General features: G+C 46.9%; 1 protein-coding gene across 1 annotated transcript in view; it reads left to right on the top strand.

Moving 5' to 3' along the window:
• The window catches only part of BTBD7 (BTB domain containing 7), a 486,767-nt gene that overhangs the window by 255,299 nt on the left and 208,459 nt on the right, over positions 1-23,009 (top strand). The window contains exon 6 of the mRNA XM_085626483.1: positions 9,850-10,010. Within this exon, the coding sequence (XP_085482609.1) occupies positions 9,850-10,010 (161 nt within the window). The remainder of the gene's footprint in view (positions 1-9,849; positions 10,011-23,009) is intronic.

Genomic DNA, 23,009 nt, shown 5'->3' with positions numbered 1-23,009 from the left:
TGAATGAACAAAATCATTTCTTAAAACCAAACTACTATTTGTAGCTTTTGCACCACCTCACGAAGACAATCCTATCTCCAAATCAGGAATTGCTTGGTGGATTGTCAAGTGTATTCAGAGTTGTTATCAAAAAGCCAAAAGGACTCTCCCAATACCCCCTAAAGCACATTCCACTCGCAAGTTAGGGGCTACTGTGGCTTTCTCAGGTAATATCCCTATTACTGATATCTGCAAAGCTGCAACATGGTCTACACCACACACATTCACCAAACACTATTGTGTAGATGTGTTAGCTAGGCAACAAGCTAATGTGAGCCAAGCAGTAGAATCTCATTCGCCCACCCACCTCCCCGGGAATCTCTAACTGCTATAGTTCTCTGTTTTACTATGAATACTTACGCATGGACATCTCTACTCTTTACTACTACTCCATTTTCTTACCCTCTGCGGAAAACAATCTAAAAGATTGAGCCGATGACCATGCGTACTATCACCTAGGGGAGGAGCCCCCTACCTCGTGACTAGGGAAAACTTCTTCCAGAAAAGCAAAGTGCAAACATCCGGACTCAACACTAGATGGCGATCTTAAGCAAAGCATGAGATTCTACAGCTCTACATGCCAAGAACAGATGCATACTGGCTACATAGCATTTTCCTTTCCTGCAGTGGTTGGAATGTGACAGTTCTGAAGGTACAAGTATCCTTTGTGCTCAGAGCATATTATTCAATCGCCATGCCAAATATTAGTGCCACCATTTTTTCTAACTAATCCTGGTGATTTACCTATTAAATGGCTAAAATGGAATAAAGTTTTTGAGAGATATTCCAGAGTAAGTGGCACTAGTCTAGGGACTGAAAGGAAAACAGTGCGGTTATTGCACTGTCTTGGCTCTGAAGGTCAAGATGTTTTTGACCACCTACCTGACATTTTTGATGAGTATACTGAACATCTAAATGAGTATGAAACATGTATAAGGAAGCTGGACAAACACTATATCCCTAAAGTAAGTACTATTTTAGAAAGGTATCCATTTGGAAAACGTAACCGAAAGCAGGGGGGAGCCTGTTGAGAATTGTTGCAGTTTTAAATAAAGTAGCCTCATCTTGTAAATTTGCAGATCTGGTAGAAGAAATAATGACCAATTCATGTTAGGTTGTAATATTGAAAGTGTACGAGAAGAACTTAAAAAGAAAGATGAACCAACACTTGAGGTGTTAGTAGTAGCTAAAACTATAGAACACTCTCTGAAATGTGTAGAATCCTTAAAGGGAAAATGTAATGGTTAGGAAGTGTCGGTGGTTAACAAACCCATGAAGAAAATAGAGAAGAATAAACATACATACACCGAGAAGACAAGACATTTTTCAGGAAAACGCTATAGATGTTGAAATTCAGGTCATTTGGCTAATGATAAGTGTCCACCAATCACGAGTGATACCCACAATGGGGTACAATTAGTCTCTCACGAGATGGAGAGATTCTTGTGTGACTGTGGTATAAGACATAAAGTGTGGGTTATATCATCCCAAAACCAATGGGATGGTAGAACACTTCAGTAGGGTTCTCAGAGACCATACATTTAGCAAAGGATAATGACCTGAACTGGAAAGAAGAACTTAACAAAAGAGTTGAGGCATACAGATTTAGCTCACTCTACAACTGGGGAAAAAACCCTTTTGATCTGTTTCATGGTAGATTGCCTAACACTGTTGTAGTTCCTAGCTGGGTAAATGATGCCATGGAAAAAATTGCAGGAAAACCTGTGGATGACAACTGGGAATTAAAAGAGGAAAAAAAAGTAGCAGCTTGTAAAGAAATTTCGACAGCAGAAGATCTTGTATGAAAGAGGGGATTATGAGAGATTCTAAGCCAATAAGAATGTCCAAACTATTTACTAATGCGGTGTAGACGGAAGATTCCCACATATGGAATCTGAATAGTTATTCCATTTGAAAGAAAGTTGGATGCTGCAGGTAAACCAGAGAGTTTCACTTCATTAACTAATGAAAGGAATAATAGTTTGAACAAAGGTTCAGAGAAAACGAAGAACATTCCTGATGGTATGGTGTGCAAATGATCTCTCAGACTAAAGACAACTCCTGGCTATTTATAGGAGTATACAAGGGTAATATGAGTAACATCTCTTATCTTAGGTTGTTGTAGTGTTTCATCAAATTCGATGGATGTTGGGAAAGTTAAAATTGCATGATTATTGTATCAATCTACTTTCACATATGTATCTTGTATACAGCTGTATAATTTTTTTAACCTGTTTACCACAAGCTTGCTTAACATAATAAGGGATGTGTGTGATATGCTGATGACCTTGTACAGTAAGACCATTGATATGAATAAAATGTGGTGAGGCCATAGTAGGAGTGTACTGAGGGAGATGACCGTTGGACCTGGGAGAATGAAGTGACTGGATGGATGAGGTCTTCTTGTAAAGAATAAACCTCCTGCTAATCATAAGCTACTGTTTGGAGTGATCCTTTCGTTGTGAGGGCACCTTGTTACACGGAGGCTCTTGCAGGAGTGAACTAAAATGAAAGATTTAGGAAGTTTACAAAAGGTAAAAATTACCTTGGAGAAAATGTTCTCACTTGCAGTCATGGCATTACTGGGTCTAGTAACCTCCTATCCTGCGAATGGAATTTTATAAACTTGCTGGAACAAGAACTTTATCCTTCAGGATCACAATGACCTAGAAAATCACTCTAGACTAAATAATATAAGGATTGGGAGGGTAGTGTGAGGTGCTGAAGTGGGAGACATTAGGGGTATTTGCATTGACTCTTCAAGTGATGTTCAATAGCAAATGCAAAATTTGAGAATGCAACAGCTCTATTTCAAACATTCTACTCGCATACCGTTCTAAGGACAAGGACTATGCAGCAATCCACTCCATGCCAAAATACCTTTCATGGGAAAGGAATGGGTCAAGGTACAATATGGTTCGAGGCATGTGGGCTGCTGAATTCATATCTGTGCATAGATCGCCGCCTAGTGTTGGGTCCGGATGTTTGCACGTTGTTGTCCTGGAAGAGTCTTCGAAGTATCCTTGGATAGGTGACTCCTCCCCTGGACTACAGTGCGCATGGGCATCCTCTCCATCCTCAGATTGTTTTTTTCCGCCATTGGGTTCGGATGTGCTATCTTAGCTCAAGTTAGGAAAATATTTTGTCGAGGCCAAAAGGCCTTTAGTTCGCGTCGGTACTGTTTATCGATCGGTTTTCGATGCAACCTTGTTAGTTTACTAACTTTCAGCACCGACTTTTTTCGCATTTACCTGTTCATCGACTACTTCGACGATGGAATCGAGGACGCCATTCAAGAGGTGTCCGGTATGCAATGCGAAGTACCCACACATCGACGTCCATCCGGTGTGCAACAAATGACTTTCGCCGGACCACGACGAATCGACATGCATGGCCTGTGCCCGGTTCCGTTCCAAGAAGACTCTACGGAATCGACGAGCGGCGAGACTCGAGGCGCGGCACCGGCCCCAGCAGACATCTTCAACGAGGCCGAAGACGTCGAAGAATTGGAAGTCTTACCCTCCAGTCCCGTTTCCGAACACGAATCCGGATCGGACGAAGTCGACGAATCACTCTTCCACAGAGGTGAAGACGACACCGAGGTAGGAGACGACGAGGAGGCCTTAGGGGCCGAAGAGAGTAGCTCCAATGATGAACAAGGCCTACCTGTTCAGACCGAAGAAAGCCCAGTGCCACAGCCTATGGCTCCGGTCGAGGGATCGCCTTCGGGCCTGACCCGAGACCCATCCCGCAGTTCTTCGGCCCCGCCCTCGGGCCCGGCCTCGGACATTCAGCGGCAGCCATTACTGCTTAAACCAGCTGGTTTCCCTTCCATAAAACCGAAACCGAAAGCTGCTCCGGTTCCAACGAAACCGAAAGTGGCGCTGGTCGGATCGAGGCCTTCCACGCCTTCGACGCCAGCGCAACGCGTCGGCACCGACCGCACCAAGAGAGACTTCGGTGCCGAACTTGAAGCGGGCGACGTCGGAGTCGACAAACGGAAAAAGGCCTTCGGCGCCGACAGACCTGCTCGGCTCACGGCACCGACGCCACTGACACAGAGGGCTGCACCGCCTGCTGCGTCTCGCATCGCTCCCTCGACGACACCAAAGCCTCACGCATCGAAGACGTCAACGGTCATCTCCGCACCTCGACTCGATGAACCACCGGCGCCGAAAAAGTCCACGGCCGCCTCTACGAACCTGGTCGGTGCCAAAGCCTCAAAGGCGCCCCAAGTACGACCTGGTGCGACACAAAGCAGCAAAACCAAGGCTGCCCTCCAGGACCCGTCGGGTTCCGGTCCGATCGAAGCTCCAGCAGCCTCTTCGGTGCCAGCCAACATTACCTTTGGCTTGCCTCCGTCAACAATCCCGAAAATGTTCCAACTCAGGACACGGGTCACCCAGACTACGATTACACCTGCTGAGACGTCTCCGTCACGTGTCATCGACGCCAACACTGGCAGGATGATTCTCCACGAGCGAAGGATAACTTCGGAACCACCGTTGGACCCTTTCAGGATCCCACTAAAAAGGAAGCTGCCTGTAGAATCAGAACCTCTCCTTTATGAACCTTTCCACTCATCCTACCAGGATCCACAACTATTCTCCCCCACACGCTCCGACACGGATGCGTTGGAGGACTACATGGATGACCAAGTCCCCTACCATGGAGACACAGACCCTGATGACCAGCAGGACCCTGATCACACTTGGGGCGACCCTGTAGACCCAGGTGCACCTCTCGATGCACAGGACCCACAACTCTATGGGGCAAAAACATCTCCCACAGAGGATACTGCGGCGTTCAACGCTCTTATTGAACGTGCTGCAAATAACCATGGGGTGCAGCTTCACTCTGATACCATCGAAGATGACTTTCTTATGGACACTTTTGCATCCTCAGAAAGGCATGTAAACACTCTGCCTATGTTGAAGGGAGTCCTCAAACCAGCCAAGGACATTTTCAAGGAAGCCACCAGGGCACGGGTGATAAACCCCAGGATTGATAAGAAATACAGATCAGCACCTGAGGATCCTACTTACATCAGAGGACAATTACCACTAGACTCCATTGTCGTAGCGAATGCTCGCAAAAGGGCACACTCGCAAACGACAGGTGACGCTCCTCCCCCGGACAAAGAGTCCAAGGTGCTAGAGACCTCTGGTAAGCGAGTTGCCGCCCAAGCTGCCAACATATGGCGCATAGCCAACACTCAAGCGCTCCTCGCTCGCTACGATAGAGCGCACTATGACACACTGGAGCAACTACTTCATCTCCCTGACCCCTACAAAGAAGGTGCAGAAATTCTTATCAGAGAGGGACAGCTACTCACAAATGCTTCCATCAAATGTGCACTAGATGCTGCAGACACGGCTGCCAGGGCCATAAACACAAGCGTCATGCTGCGACGACATGCCTGGTTACGGATCTCAGGATTCAAGCCTGAGGTACAGAACAATATACTCAACCAGCCTGTCAACCCCGACTATTTATTCGGGCCAGAGGTTGACACCACCCTTGAGAAGATAAAAAAGGACACGGACACTGCAAAGTCCATGGGCGCTCTCCAAACTCAGTCCTTTCGGAGCGGCTCCTTTCGTCGCCCCGGAAACAAGGGAGCAGGTAGAGGACAGGGGTCACAACAAACGTATAACAAAGGCAATACACAGACCACCTACGATAAAAACACCCGAGGTGGATATCGCGGCTCCAGTACAAAGGGCAGAGGACGCGGCTACGGCAACACCAGGTCCTTCCCCAAGAACAAGCAGTGACGCCCTCTCCCTTCCTCCCGACCACAACACCTGTCGGGGGAAGGCTACAAGGGTTCCTGTCCACGTGGAACTCCATCACCACGGACAGGTGGGTCAAAGACATTGTAAAATACGGTTACTGTCTGGAGTTAACCTCCACTCCACCCACAATACCACCAAGAAACCGTCCTATGTCCTCAGAGCACTTAACGCTCTTACAGCAAGAGGTGCAAAGTATGCTTCTAAAAGGCGCTATAGAGGTCGTACCCATCCACGAGCAGGGTACGGGGGTGTACTCCCTCTACTTCTTAATTCCAAAAAAGGACGGGTCACTCAGACCTATATTAGACCTGAGACCCCTGAACCAGTACATTCTTTCAGAGCACTTTCACATGCTCACTCTACAGCAAGTCCTTCCGCTTCTCAAGCAGGGAGACTTCCTAGCCACACTGGACCTCAAGGATGCGTATTTCCACATACCCATCCACCCCTCACACAAAAAATACCTCAGGTTCACTGTTCAGGGGCAGCACTATCAATTCAAAGTCCTTCCCTTCGGCGTGACAACAGCGCCCAGGGTTTTCACGAAGTGCCTAGCTACGGTGGCAGCACATCTACGGAGGCAGCATATACACGTCTACCCCTACCTAGACGACTGGCTCGTTCAAGCGAAGTCAGCCCAGCAATGTGCCAGCCACATGTCCCGCACCATTCACCTTCTTCACAGTTTAGGATTCTCACTAAATTACCCAAAGACCCATCTCCAGCCCGCACACGTACAACAGTACCTAGGTGCGACTATAGACACTCTGGCGGCCACAGCTCAGCCAAATTTAGTGAGGATCAACAGCATACAACTGCTGATCTCCAAGTTCAAACCCAATCACTCACTTCCAGCGCGAGTGTTTATGCAGTTAATAGGCATGATGGCCTCCTGCATCTTCATAGTCCCGCACGCGAGATTACATATGCGCCCGCTTCAGGAGTGCCTAGCACGTCAGTGGAATCAGGCTCAAGGACAGTTGAAAGACCTAGTGTTGGTGAGCGGTCGGGCATACAACTCTCTGCATTGGTGGAATCCACAAAACCTTTGCAAGGGCCGACCATTCCAAGAGCCTGTCCCACAGATAGTACTGACAGCGGACGCGTCTCTCCAGGGATGGGGAGCTCATGTACTCCACTACACAGTGCAGGGACTATGGACGACACAACAAAAGAAGATGCACATCAACCTTCTGGAACTGATGGCAATCTTCCTGGCCATGAAGGCATTCAAAGTACATCTATGCAACAAGGTCGTGTTGATCCGGACGGACAACATGACCGCAATGTACTACATACTGAAGCAGGGAGGAACACACTCTCCACAGTTGTCTCATCTGGCTCAGAGCATGTGGAAGTGGGCCATTCAGAGGAACATGTTCCTCATGGCGGAACACCTCCCTGGCAAGGACAACCAGATGGCGGATCTGCTCAGCAGACACAGCCACCAGATCCACGAGTGGGAGCTACACCCATCAGTACTCCAACCGTACTTCCAGCAGTGGGGTCATCCAGAGATAGACCTATTCGCGACAAGCGAAAACGCAAAATGCCAAAGCTTCGCCGCCAGGTTCCCACATCCGCAGTCGCAGGGCAATGCGATATGGATGAACTGGTCCGGCAGATTTGCGTACGCTTTTCCCCCAGCGCCGTTGATACCGCTGGTGGCTCGCAAACTCAGACAACACTCCCTGACACTCGTCCTAGTTGCACCCACGTGGGCACGCCAGCCGTGGTACACCACCTTCCTCGAACTTTCCGTGGTGCCGCATCAAAGGCTGCGGATCAAACCCGCGCATTTGACGCAGAACCATGGAGAGATTCAGCACCCAGATCCGCAACAGCTGAACCTGGCGATCTGGCTCCTGAAGTCCTAGAGTTTGGCTATCTCAACCTGCCACCTGACTGTATGGACATCATCAAGGAGGCCAGGAGACCCACTACAAGAGCTTGCTATGCAGCCAAATGGAAAAGGTTCGTCATTTATTGCGGTAATAATGACATTAACCCGCTGGACGCATCCATCCAAAACATCATCTGTTACCTCTTACACCTATACCGATGCAATCTGGCGTACACCTCTATACGTGTCCATTTGACCGCAATATCAGCCTATCTGCAAACCAGGCAGCACCTCTCACTATTCAGAGTGCCTGCCATCAAAGCATTCTTGGAAGGACTCAAACGAGTCATTCCACCTACCCACCCACCAGCCCCAATGTGGAACCTCAACGTGGTCCTCACACGCCTGATGGGTCCACCCTTTGAACCTCTACACTCATGCGAGATTCAATTCCTTACCTGGAAAGTAGCCTTCCTGGTAGCGATCACTTCCTTAAGAAGAGTTGGTGAACTCCAGGCACTAACAGTTCAAGAGCCATTTATACAGGTTCACGCCAACAGGGTCGTACTATGTACCAACCCCAAATTCATGCCTAAAGTAATATCGCAGTTCCACATGAATCAGACTATTGAACTGCCCGTTTTCTTCCAAAACCCACAAACTGTCGCAGAAAGAGCACTACATACACTAGATGTACGGAGGGCCCTCATGTACTACATCGACAGGACTAAACCCTTCAGGAAGACAAAACAACTGTTCGTTGCCTTTGCCCCGCACCACAAAGGTAACGCCATCTCCAAAGCAGGGATAGCCAGATGGATAGTTAAGTGTATTCAAATCTGTTATCAAAAGGCAAAACGCACATTAACTATCCCACCACGAGCCCACTCAACACGTAAATTGGGGGCTTCCATGGCTTTTCTAGGAAATATTCCCCTGCATGATATATGCAGAGCAGCCACATGGTCCACTACACACACATTTACAAAACACTATTGTGTAGATGTGCAGTCAAAACAGCAGGCAGCTGTAGGACAGGCTGTTCTCAAAACACTTTTTCAGACCGCTGCAGCTGGCACTGGTAGCCGCCGCTAATAGAGGGCACTGCTATGTATTCTATGCACAGATATGAATTCAGCAGCCCACATGCCTCGAACTGAATATGCTACTTACCAGTATGCATCTGTTCTTGGCATGTAGGGCTGCTGACATTCATATCGCCCTCCCTCCTCCCCGGCGCCTGTAGCAGCTGCAGCTCTCAGAATTACTGTATAGCATGGTCATCACTTTCTGTATCTACTCCATCACTGCCACAATGGCGAAAAACAATCTGAGGATGGAGAGGATGCCCATGCGCACTGTAGTCCAGGGGAGGAGTCACCTATCCAAGGATACTTCGAAGACTCTTCCAGGACAACAACGTGCAAACATCCGGACCCAACACTAGGCGGCGATCTATGCACAGATATGAATGTCAGCAGCCCTACATGCCAAGAACAGATGCATACTGGTAAGTAGCATATTCATTCTTCAGCCCCCGTAAGTGTCTCTCATTCTTTCCCGGCACACAAAACACCAGTATGGGACAGATTAAAGTTTTACCTCAAGTGCTGGCAGTAACACTAAAGAAATGAGAGCAAGAAAAGAACACCCATATCGGCCCCTCAAAGAAGTCATAAAAATGTTGTGATACTTGGCAGAGGCAAGTACGCCACTTGTTCAATGCTGCTGTTAACCTGTACACACAGACCTAGGATTTCAAAGGTTATAAATATTGCAATACCATGTCTAAATGTATTAATGCACTTGGTTGTCAAAAGTTAAAGATGTCACTCAGTACAGATTAGCTGTATCTCTGATTTATGAGATTAGGGCCTTTTGAATAAAAGCATCTGAAGTGTGCATAAAGCATAGAATGCAGTTAGACTGCTTTTTTTTTTTTAATCTAGGTTAGTTGAAAACCTACTGTTATAGGATAATTTTCACCAACTGGATTAATCTCCTTTTTTTGTTATTATTAAAGATTGACAGATTGTGTGTAATCCTTATTAAATCAATTGTAAATTGAAGTTTTGCCAGAGATTTGTTTAAATTCCCCGATTTGTTGCCTATAGTATTTCGTCTCAAACAATATTATGCTAATATCCAAATTCTTTTAATATTTTTTAGAGCCCAATTTACTGAGTGGTACAGCTCACAGCGTGAACAAGCGAGGCGTAAAGAGGCGGGACCTAGACATTGAGGAGTTGAGGGAGATCCTGTCGCTAGTGCTTCCTTTCGTCCGTATAGAACACATTTTGCCTGTGAACAGTGAAGTACTGAGTGATGCTGTAAGTTCTTTGTCCCTAATGGTGAATTCTGTGTGACATGAGTATCTGTTTGAGATTTCTTTTTTTTTTTTTTTACTTGTCCCAAATATGCTTTCACTTAAATAATGAATGAGCGGTATGATCATTCATTCCAAAAGTGTTGCAATTTTTAGTTGCCTTTTACTATGGTTTTCCCCCATTTTTAGGTCGCGCTTTCGAGACGTCTTGTACATACTTTAGTATATCCTTCATATACTTAAGTATATAGTACTCTGTGGGCTTACTGCTTTTTATTGGTTTGTTTGTGTCCTTTAAAAATCCTTACTTGCAAGTGGTCAGTCTTTCCTATTTGTCCCTCCTTTTCACTCCACGGAGAAATGTCCCAGCACTTGTACCCTTCCACTTGTCTGTTAAGGGACAACTTTTCCCTTTCTCTAAGAGCATTTGACCAAAATGATGTTTCCATGCTCGTGTTATTGTTTGCCTGTGCTCCCACTTCTGTTTATGTAAACAGGGCTGTAATTCTTGTTATATCCTCACATTTGCTGTGAATTCAAAGACCGAGATCAAATGCCAGACGCAAGGTAATTTTCTTTCCCTGATTTTAAAGAGAGGATTTCCCTATCCTCCGAAACCCTCCTAAGTTGCTGCTTGCCTTTGTTTCCTGCTGGTGTTTGTCCAGCTCCTCCGAATGGCCGGTGCCTGCCCCTTTATTACTCCTCGTACTCCGCTGCACCTTTAACTCTGCCCTCTTCAATTTCCTTGTCGCCGACAGCCGTAAAAGACCAGCTTTTGTGCTTTGATAGGAGCTGCTGCAGCGGGCGTGCGGTGCTGCTCGGTGAGCGCTTTACTTGAGAACCAGTTACATTGCACACTTTCATATTCATTTTTTTCGGCATGGGACATTAAAGTAATTTGCACAGAATCGCACAATGTTAAGCTACCCCCACAGTCAAACTGACTAGAGCCATTTCATATCTATCTCATGCTCACTTTCACTAGTTTTTTCTTTCACACTGATTTCCAGCCACTTAATTTTGGTAATTTTAAAAGCCTGTGGTCATGGTCTGCAAAATGTTACATGACAGTGACATCTTGAGGTGAAAGGAAGAAAGCACACGATGTAGCTACATCACATGCATGAACAGTCTGACAAAACAAACTCTCGGCATACATAGAACAGGGGCTCTAAAGTTACTACAAAAACTACGAGGGAAATACGGAGCTTCTAGCACACTTCACTATTGAGAAAAAGGCAAAGAAAAGAGATAAATTCATAGCCAGCACTACAGCAGAAGTTATCTTACACACCCTTCTCTCGTTGGTGTTATCCTCGTGTGACATTTCTGCTCAAACCATCTCTCCTGAGAGACAATGTATGCAGTCGACATAACCGTGTGGAAAGCAAGCAACTACACAAGACATTGGCAGCTCAAAAATTGGGAGCTGTGCTGTAATAAGCTTGCTTAATAAAAATAATAAATCTGCATGGGGCTGCTATTGTTGATAGAGAATATGGTCAATTTGTCTTTAATGACCTCTTGTGTCACATAATTTGCTCTTCCATGATGCATAATTTAAGCGCTTTGAGCCTCACAAGGGGCAGGAGAGCACTATATAAAGAGAACACAATACAGTTAATTAGTAAACGCTGCAACATAATTTGGTCTTCCATTACTCCATTGGCCTGGATTATTTATACTACACTGATTCTTTCTTTTTTTTCTCTTTTTTTTTTTTAGCACACAACAGCCATGATAATGTGGAAATTTCACAGATTTCTGCAACGCCTGCTGGACCCACTGAGCCATATTCATGTCTGTGAGCACAAACTCGCTCTGTGGACTTCCCCTGTACTATGAGTTATGAAACCATCTCCCATTGTCAATTGCGTGGTGTAAATACTTCACTGGAATTATCAACAATGCAATTGATGCTGATGATAATTATTCCCATTAGTGATGTTTTTTAATGTAATTGGGTTCAGCATATGACATTGCAAAACAGTGAGTTTGTCTGTGACCATAAGGAGGTCTCTTAAGTCCGTGTAACTTTGGTGTAACTTGTAGTATCGTCATCCACCTGAATTATGCGATTCTGCGGCTTTGGTATTTTCCGCATAGATACGGATTTACCACATAATCCATTATCTGCTACCTAATTTGCAGATTTCAACAAAATAAAATGCTTGCTTCTACCTCCAGCTAGGATCCATCTTTACTAAAGCATGACAACGTGTGTTGTCATGCAGTGGAAGGCGCTTGACAAAGACAAACTTGTCACCCTTTGGTTGCTTATTGCTGTATTTCGGTGATAAACTAGTGCTTATGGGGGTGAATACATTTTCCCCAGTGAGTTTGTAACGTGTACTAATAACCTAGTGCATCGTGCTATAGCAAAATGTGCCTTATGACACATAATATGCCCTTTTTCTTGCCACAGAATGTGTTCACGGATAACACCACTGCCATGTGGTACTGCAACAAGCAAGGCGTGGTGGGGTCGTGGACCCTTTGTCTAGAGCCCCTGCTTCTCTGGGCATGGCTTAAACAGCAGGGCATAACCCTGGTGGTTCAACACCTGGCAGGTTATCTGAACGCCGGTCTGACGATCTCAGCTGTCGATGCCTTCAGAATAACGAATGGCATCCCCAGTCGGAGGTGGCGCAAGGACTCTTTCATCAGTGGGGAAAACCTTGGTTAGATTTGTTCGCCTCCGAAGAGAACGCGCAATGTCAGCAGTGCTGCGCGCTGTAATTTTCAAGGCGGTGACGCATTTCGGCGCGAGTGCAGCTCAGGCCTGTTGTACGCCTTTCCGCACATATAACTGCTGCCCAGTGTTCTGAAGATCAGGAGCGACTGGGCCCAAGTTATACTTGTGGCGCCGGACTGGGCAAGGAGAGGCTGGTGTCCAGAGCTTCTGAGCATGAGTGTCTTTCCTCCGATCAGGCTGCCCCTTCGTGAGGATCTTTTGTCGCAGCAGCAGGGGAGGGTTCTCCACCCGAACCTGTCAACTCTGCGCCTCCATGCTTGGAGATTGAGCAGCGGCAGTTTATTGCTTTTGACCTTCCTCCAGAAGTCTAATGTTGTTCTGGGGCCAGGCGTCCCTCCACTAAATCGTTAGGTGCCTGCCGTTGGCAGAAATTACTATTACACTGTACAGAAAGGTCTATTGACCCTCTTTCTGCTCCTTTTTCTGCTGTCCTTTTGTTCATTCTTCCCTTTGCCCAGCAGGGCTCTGCTTTGGGAACTCTCAAGGGTTACCTTTCTGCTCTGTCAGCTTTTTTGCGGCTGCCAGACCAGCCTTCTCTTTAAATCTCCTATTGTAAATAGATTTCTGAAAGGGTTGGTTCATTTATTTCCACCTACACCCTTTATGCTCCAATGGGACCTTAATTTGGTCCTCACTTATCGGATGTGCGCTCCTTTTAAACCTTTGCACAATTGTCCAGGGCATTATTTTTACCAACGGTTTGTGACCCCACTCCATCTGGGTCAGTCCATTACTTTGCCCACCTTATTTTCTCCCCCACATCCCTCTAAGAAAGAGTAGCTTCTCCATCGACTGGACCTAAAAAGAGGGTTGTCGTTCTACTTTGACCGCATAAGAGAGTTCCGCGTGGATGACCAACTCTTTGTGGGTTATGTCGGAAAGGCAGTGCAGAAAAGATGGGTTGTTCTCTGCATTAAAATCTGTTATGCCTTGGCGAAGAAGCCGCCCCCTGAGGGATTATGGGCCCATTCCACAAGGGGAAAGGCTGGGACTACGGTCTTGGCACGGGGTGTCCCAGTCCAAGACATCTGTCAGGCAGCGACGTGGGCATCATTGCACACGTTCGCAAAACATTATTGCCTTAATGGTCAAGTGCGCAGGGAGGGGCACTTTGCCCGCTCAGTCCTGCAAGACTTTAGTCTAGCTCATGAGTCTGCAACCCACTGCCGGGATGGTATGGCTTGGGTATCTGATTCAAAGGTAAGGAATCTGCAGCTTGAAGTCTCTATCAGATGAAAAAGTTACTTGCCTTCGGTAACGCATTATCTGGTAGAGACTCTTTCTAGCTGCAGATTCCTTACAGACCCACCCATGCCTCCCAGCTTTGTGGACTGATGTTGTAGGTCTAGGGTTACTCCCCCTTCAGGGCCCTAGTTTGCACACGTTTACGTCAGTCACTTCGTGGCTCTGTGCTTCTGGTGTGGAAAAACGGAAAGTAGTGACGTCCGCGCGCCTGGGTGGTGCCTATGCAGGCACCGCGACATCATAACAGACGCTACCGAGGCCAACAATGTCAAGCGGAGCCGAATTGAGCAGCACAAGGGGTATTGCTCAGCAAAAGTTTCCGGATCCAGCCTGACCCCAGGGAAATTCAAAGGGAAGTAACCTGCAGTTAGAGTCCCTACCAAATAATGCGTTACTGAAGGTAAGTAACTTGTTCTTCCGGTCCAGGGAAGACCTGGCTTGCCAGTTCGGGCTGGACTGTTCCCATGAGGCACAGGGTCAAGACTGATTTGCATATGGCTGGATCCGAACTGAGGTGGCGAAGTGAGCTAAAGAACAATGATGGATTCAACCCAGATCTGTGACTGGGAGTGAGTGCTCCGTCCATAATTTCCTTGTGTTTGCTTTGATCCTACTTAAATACAGGAAGCAACAATCCTTCCTTCCGACCATGGTCTCCTCGAAAAAATTAGCATTTGGTTTCTTTAGGTAACTAGTGTAAATCTTATTTCAATAACTGTTTGTTTAAACTCAATCTTAAGTGTTTTGTGGGAAAGCTCTTCTGTTTAACGCCTAAAATTTGATTTTCAGGTTCCACATTGGTGAAGCTCCAGTGTACCCCAATCTCAGCCCTCATCTTTCAGTCTCCTGTAAACTCACTTGTTCAATGGTTTGTGTGGCTGTATGTTATCCGCCATTTGTAGCGCGCACGGATACTCGGAAGTGTCCCGGCGCGAAAGCCAATTCAGAAGAGACAGGGAGACGTAGACCACGGCTGGAAGATTAATAAAAAGCAAGGTTTTTAACTGCTTTTTAAAAATCCTAAGGTCATGGTTGTTCCTAAGCTCAAAGGGCAGGCTATTCCAAGCCTTAGCCGCCCTGACAGAGAGGGAGCTACCTCCCGTTCTAACGAGGCGGTAACGAGGAATAACAGAAAGTAGTCAAAGCGTCTCCTGAGATATATGGGCCCTGATTTGTAGAGGGCACCGTGAGCAATGGTAATAGCCTTAAACAGAACACACTGGTCAACCGGAAGCCAGTGCAAATCTCAGAGAAGTTGCTTAGTGCTGGGCCTACCCGGAATACCCAGTAGCATTCTAGCGGCCGTATTCTGGACGTTCTGTAGCTGTTTTAGCTGGTAGCCAAGAAGACCAATGTAAAGGGCATTGGTGTATTCTATCCACGAGAGAAGAGAGCACGTGTCACCATTTTTTTTGCAGCTTTAGGCAGTAGTGGCAAAAAATTCTTGAGGAGTTTCAGTGTGCCGAATCACACTCCCGCCAATTTATTAATCTGCTGTAGGAATCTGAGGGCCTCACTGAACCAGACCCCCAAGTTTTTAACTGGGCTTCCCATTGACTTAGGCATGGGGTAACACTCGAGCCACAGGTCATCCCTAAAATGCAGCGGGAATGACCCATGGAGGAGTACCTCAGACTTATCCTCATTGCATTTGAGTTGGGCCAGCGCTAAGCATTTAAAAACTTCTGTCGGGCAGTTTTTAGATAAATCAGGGGATAAAGCTTTTTCTTCCACGTGAAGAGAAGCTGGGTATCATCAGCATATGCTCTGATTTTAGCACCCAGCCCTTCCGCCAGATTAGCGGCATCACATAGACGTTAAAAAGGAGGGGGCTCAGGGTTGAGCCCTGAGTGACGCCCGTGGTCATGCTTCTCGGTGTGGAAGAGAATGGCGGCAGCCAAACTTGCTTTGTTCTATTTGCCAAGGACTCGATCCAATCGATCCAATCCCACACCAGGCCAGAGATTCCAATATTGGACAAGCGGGCTAGGAGTTGGCGATGTGGTACTGTGTCGCACGCGACGGAGAAGTCCAATAAAACCAGGGCCGCTCTGCCGCCGGAGTCAAAGCACTCTCTAATAGCCTCTACTATATGAGGCCCTGAAGCAGACTGGGCTGGGTGGAGGGCGCCAGAAGGCTCAACAAACACAGAGAGCTGTTTGTAGGCTGCCTTCTCACACACCTTCGCCACAGCCGGGAGGAGTGATATCGGTCAATAGCTAGCCAGAGTGGCAGGGTTTAATGAAGGTTTTTTTAGCAGGGGGTGGAGTTTTGCCTGTTTCCATTCTGTTGAATCCGTGGCGGTTTGAAGCGACAGATTAATGATTGTTTACTTCAGGATTAACTACCTCCGCCACTGCTGCCAGCTGCCTGGCTCCGTAGGGATCGGCTGGGGACCCTGATTTAAGGGATTTATGAATGGCCAAAGTGTCTGGCAGAGGAATAGGAGTGAACACTGTCAGGAGAGTGCGGCTTGGATCTAAATCTGAGGCTGCCCGAAGCGGGTGTCCGCCTGCACATGGAAAGCAGTCCCAAAACTATCCTGGATTGTTTGCATTTTATCTTTAAATAAAAATAAAACAGATAACTGCTCGCTCCAGGAATTAGAGGCGGAAGCGACCATACATTCTGCGCATGGCTTCAGGAAACTCTGGACAATTGCAAAGATTTCCTTGGAGTTATTTTTAGATTGCTCAATGCGCTCCGAATAAAAATGGCCTTTGGTCTTCTTGGCGGCATAGTAGCTGTTCTGACACTTCCTAAGTGCTATTTTGGCCAGCGGGCAATAAGCTTGTCTCCAGCTACGTTCAAGCTTTTTGCATGATTTTTTTTGTTCTTTAAGTTCGTTGGAAAACCAGGGTTTGGACGGGGTGTTTCTTGCTGTCTTATAGAACAGAGGTGTGGAAAAATGTTCCACCGCTCTCGAAACCCAGTTATTGAAACCCCCTACACCATCCGACAGGACCCCAGAAGCACCAGGGCGTGTATCTGTCAGAACTCTGCAAAGAGCTGCAGGCTCCATACGTGAAGGAGGTCTGTCCACGGATGACCTCGTAGGCGGATAAGAGGGCTTGATGGTGGAGGAAAATTGAATTAAAAAATGGTCGGACCAGGGAGAGGCTCCTGTACAACTATGGGAAAGTTGGATTAGACTACATCTAGGGTATGCCCCCCCGCTGTGTGAAGGGGAATTAATCCATTGAGTCAGGTGGGAAAAATCTAAAGAATCATTCAGTTCTCTTGTATCAGAAGCCTCCACACAATCCAAATGAATGTTGAGGTCCCCTAGAAGTAGATAGTTAGAATAATGCAGGGCTCTAGGCACAATGGCTTCATCTAAGGTTTTTAAGAAGGAGCTAGAGGGACCGGGAGGGTGATATATCAGTGAGGCCCCCAGTAAAAAGTGCGGGGTCCAAAGCTTCCCCCTCCATAATATCATGTGACTGCCTGCGTCCAAAATTAAGTTTTCCCTAAATACTACCGCAACCCCTCCTCCTCTGCCTGTTTTACGGTCAACCCTGGCTATTTTATACCCCGCAGGGATGGCCAAGGCGGTAGCTGGAGCTGGAAGCTCGTTGAGCCATGTCTCAGATATAAATAGCAAATCTAATTGACTATTAGCCAGCAGCATGTTTTACCATGGACCGTGCATTAATTAGGGCAGCTTGAGTACACCGGGAGTTCTGTGGGGCAATAGGGTCGTGAGTAGAGGGATAAATAGAACCCAGGTTATAATTAAAATGGTAGTTGCAAACCTGACAAGCCCTTGAAATGTTATCAAAGACCCTCCGTTCTTGGCCGCACTTACTCATGTGAGCACAAATGGACATAGTTTTGGCGCAGCTCAAAGATAGGCGAACGTTAGGCAATTCTGGTGGAAAACGGGCAGCATGGCTGGCGCTGGTCGCTTCTGACGCAGGCGGGCTTGCCTTATGTGCGCCTTCAGACAACGGCGCGTCAGTGCAGCGCGCATGATTTATGCAGAACTGCCCAACAGCTAGAGCGCGCTTTGAGCAAGATGGCGGCCTGGGTTGTCCCACCGAGAGTCCGGGTGATGCGTGTGTGAAAAGCAGCTTCAAATGTTTTAAAAGCACAATAGCGGCACTTTACAATATAAAATTCAAGTTCGATAGCAGCATAAATTCTAAAAACACATTAGCACCAAACAGCGGCATGAGTCATGGTCTCACACACTTGGAGCCAGAAGAAGCGGCAACCTAACACCACCTCTCTCCTAAGGCTGTAATGTAATGAGGTGCTTATATAGCCCTCTATCACCCGACGGGTATCCTGGCGCTTAAAAAGGAGAGTCCCCACCAGAAGTTAATAGGGGCAGCCGAGGTGTGACGCAGGAAGGGAGGAAAAGAGATATCAGAAGGAAAAATTACTCCAGCCTAGGGAATAAAAACGTTTTCATCTTTTTCTTGAAATCCATAAGACTTTGGACCCGACGTAGATCCAAAGGGAGAGTGTTCCATAGCCGAGAAGCCACGGCAGAGAAGGATCTGCCACCTGTTCTGGACCGCCTGAACCTGGCTACATTAATCAGAAATGCAGAAGCAGAACGAAGGTTTCTAGTGGAGAATACCAGCTGAAGTTTATTTGCAGATTCCTATGGCCCATTCCATGAGCTGCCCTAAAGACAGTGCATAGAGCTTTGAATTGAATTCGCTGGCGGATCAGAAGCCAATGCAAATCTCGCGAGGCTAATGGGGTTGAGGTCCCTCGCTGCCTATTTAAAGCGAGTTTCGCTGCAATGGCCTGTATTCTGTACAGCTTCCCGATAAGGGTGTTAGGCGCACCCAGATATAGAGAGTTGCAATAATCAAGTCTGCTGAGAATTGCGCATCTCACAACCTGCGTTCTAGCAGAGTTAGGCAAGAAAGGGAGGATCTTTCTCAGCACTCGGATTAGCGAGAAGCAAGTGCCAACCGTTTTGTTAACCTGAGAATTCAGTTGGAGATCCTGATCCACCATCACCCCCAGATTGCGTACTGTGCTAGAAGGGGTAATAGGTGCGCCAGTAGGGGACAGCTGAAAGATGGGTAAAACAGGCTGATCAGATCTTCTGGAAGTACACAGGACCACTTCCGTTTTAGAGCTGTTAAATTGTAACCAGTTTTTCTTAAGCCACTTTGTGGTGCTAGTCATACACTCGTGAAATCTTTCCAAGGAAAGGGAATCATTCCCTTCCAAGGAAAACACGAGCTGGGTATCATCCGCGTAATTCACCACCTCCACTCCAAAAGATCTAATAAGCGGAATGAGAGGCTGCAAATAAATGTTAAAGAGCACAGGACTGAGCCCTGCGGGACCCCCTGTCGAAAGGAAGACTGGTTAGCGGAGAACGTCTGAAGGCACACTGTCTGTGTCCTGTCTGTTAGATAAGAACAAAGCCAGTCAAGGGCGCGACCGGTCACACCCTGGTCTTTAAGTCTCTCCAACAGTATACCGTGGTTTACAGTGTCAAAAACCGCTGACCTGTCCAACAGCACCAAGATCACTGACTGGCCACTGTCCGCCCGCATCCTCATATCATCAAGCACGGTAACAAGTGCTGTTTCAGTATCGTGCTTGGGCCGAAAGCCAAATTGCATCTCGTCAAGGAGCGAATACTCCTCAAGATACTGGGATAGTGACTTACTGACGATGCGTTCCAGAATTTTAACAGGATATGGCAATAAAGAAATTGGCCGATAGTTGGCCACACACCCGGGGTCAAGCGTGTTTTTTTTTTTTTTAGAAGAGGGGTCACAACTGCTTCCTTCCAGTTTTTAGGGACCTCCCCCGTACTCTAGGATAGACCACAGATCTGTCTTAAATAGGGAAAGAGCTCGGCCCCGTATTCCTTCCAGATTCTGTGGGGAAGGGAGTCCTGGGGGACCCAGAAGAGACACCCCTGGCTGAGGTATCAAATGTTTCCTCGTCCGGAATGCGAAAGCAATCCAGAGTATGCTGGCAGTGTTTTCAAATGGTAGGGTTGCTGGGCTTAGAGTCTGGTGATGGCAGAGAACACTGCTCAGCATTGGACAACTGAGGATCAGGTTCTTCCGCCGCTGTTGGTGGATCAAAATCCCTAACTATCTTGTTGATTTTATCCTCCAGATAGGATGCTAACTCATCGCATAAAGCTTGAGTAACAGGAATTTTGTTATTAGCACAGTCCGGTTTAGACAGACTCTTTACTAAGCTGAATATAACTTTGGTGCTATTAGCTGCTAGAAGAATGGTATTAGCATATACTCAGCTTTAGTTTTCGCTATAGTGTTTTTGTACAGATTAAGTTGATTCTTAAAAGTATTTGTTTGAGGCATATGAGCTGCAGATTATACACTGTGCATAGATCGCAATCTGGTATGGGGCCGGATGTTTGCAGTTTGTTTTTCCTCTTGGAAAGTCTTTGGAAGTCACGAGTTCGGTGACTCCTCCTTTGGTTCGTATTGCGCATGGGCTTCGGCTCCATCCACAGATTGTTTTTCGCCAGCAGGGACAGATGGAGCGTAGTAGTAACAGTAAAGAAACCCATGTGTGTTGTATCTAAATAAGATAAACTGGAACGGATACAGGTAGCCGGGGAGGCAGGTGGGCGTGTATAGATCTGCAGCTCTACATGCCAAGAACAGATGCATACTGGTAAGTAGCATATTCCGTTCGAGGCATATGAGCTGCAGATTATACACTGTGCATAGATTATATAGCAGTACCCAACCCTAGCGGCGACCACCGGCATCCGTTGCAGTTGTTTGGAACAGTGTTTTTAGTACAGCCTGGCCCACACTAGCTTGTTGCTTGGTTTGCACATCTACACAGTAATGTTTTGTGAAAGTGTGCGATGTTGACCATGTCGCTGCTTTGCAGATGTCATCTAGTAGTACGTTTCCTAGAAAAGCCATTGAAGCCCCTATCTTCCTTGTAGAGTGGGCTTTAGGGGGAACAGATAGCGTTCGTTTTGCTTTGTGGTAGCAAATCTGTATGCATTTTACAATCCACCTAGCTATCCCTGATTTAAAAATAGGGTTGCCTTTATGTGGTGGAGAGAAGGAGACAAATAGCTGTTTGGTTTTCCTGAAAGGTTGTGTCCTTTGGATGGAGTAAAGTAAAGCCCTTTTAACATCGTGTGTGTAAAGCCCTTTCCGCAACGGTTTGAGGTTGTGAGAAAAAGACTGGTAATTCTACCGACTGGTTTAGATGGTTTAGATGGAATGGAGAAATGACTTTGGGTAGAAATTTTAGGTTGGTGCGGAGTACAACCTTGTTCTGATGCATTTGGAGAAAAGGTTCCTGTATAGCGAGTGCTTGTATTTCACTAACCCTTATGAGGGAAGTGATGGCCACTAGAAAAGCTGTTTTCCATGTGAGAAATTGGAGCTCACATTTATGTAATGGTTCGAAAGGGGGTCCCATTAACCTTGTGAGAACTATATTCAAGTTCCAGACAGGTGAGGGTGGTACTCTGGGTGAAATTACTCTTTTGAGGCCTTCCATAAACGCTTTGATGGCAGGCACCCTGAAAAGCGATAGGTGCTGCCTGTTCTAAGTAAGCAGCAATTGCTGCGAGGTGTAACCGAATGGAAGTATATGCTAGGTTACACCTTTGTAGATGGAGTAAGTAAAATATGATGTGCTGTATGGACACATTTAAAGGATTGATTGTGTTGTTGTGGCAGTAAACACCCCTTCTTCCTCAGCCTGCTGCTGAGGAAGAAGGGGTGTCCTCCATCGCGGAGATTTCCAGCTCCAGTGTGAGGACGAATTGTAGTGTACCTGCCACTCGGGAAGCGTGTAAGTACTGTTGCTGAAACCCTGCTCCACCACCCAAAAAGACATCCAAACACTAGCCCTTCCCACTCTGAGGTAGTCGGCCGGCCACTTCCTATAGTCGGATCAGAAAAAATAATTTGGATGCTCCGCCTTTGGGTCCGGCACAGAGAACTACCACACGGCTAAGTCATTGGTATCGAACTCCTCGGATAAAGCGCATTCATCAGTCTCCACCCAACGTTCGAGACTGAAGCAGCAACCGACTACATCTCCCACGATGCGGTACAAAAAACTTTCCTCAACTTCCAAACCCTCCATTCTGAAATATACCAAGACAAAACCCTTGAAACAGTCCTTGGTTTCTATGTCTCCTGTCGAGCCAATTCTGGAGAAAATGGATTTTAGACTCCGGAAAATCCACATTTAAGAAGGTACAGGGTGAATTATGGCCTCTCCACAACCAGAGGCAGTTAACTTTTGAGGAGGAATTGGACGTTCCTGTACTTCTCAAAAAGAGGACAATGGACTGGGCTACCAGCCCTACTAGTCAGCCTCCACCCCCCGCACCGCCTCCTTCATCACCACCTCCACCATACCCTCCTCCTTCATCTCCACATCATGACCCTCTCGATGTTACCCCCTGTATGTACCCTTGGTGAACCTGGAGGTGAGTGGGAGAACCATTAGTGGATCCTGATCCTTGACACTTACGATACAGATACCGTGACTCCTAATGACCCAGATCTCAATCCAGCTCACCCCTCCCCTCCTGAAGATGCTGGTGCTTATCAGCAGATAATAATTAGGCCAGCTACTTACCAGGCAGTCCAATTACATAAGTAGTCTGTAGAACAAGACTTCCTTTTTCATACACTGTCATCCAATCACAAAAACACACGATGTTTGCCTCGCTTCCCAGCATGCTACGTTACTCTGATATATTTAAAGAGCCAGTACATGCCAGTGTAATTACCCCATGGGTAGATAAAAAAAAAAGTGGCTCTTTCAGAACCTCTTTGTATACGCACTACAGCTCGTAAGAGCCAACAGTCAGGCAACTGGGGAGACGCCACCTCCTGAAAAAGTGTAAACGTATTGATGCAGCGGGAAAATGAGTAGCATCACAAGCAGCTAATCATTGGCGCATTGCAAATTCCCAGGCCCTTCTCCCACATTGACAGGGCCCATTGGGACGAGATGGAACTGCATCTCCCTGAGGAACATAAACAAAGAGGGCAGCAA

This window comes from Triturus cristatus, chromosome 9, assembly GCF_964204655.1.
Source record: "Triturus cristatus chromosome 9, aTriCri1.1, whole genome shotgun sequence".
Classification (NCBI taxonomy): Eukaryota; Metazoa; Chordata; class Amphibia; order Caudata; family Salamandridae; genus Triturus; species Triturus cristatus.
This window is presented reverse-complemented; position numbering and strand designations above follow the sequence as displayed.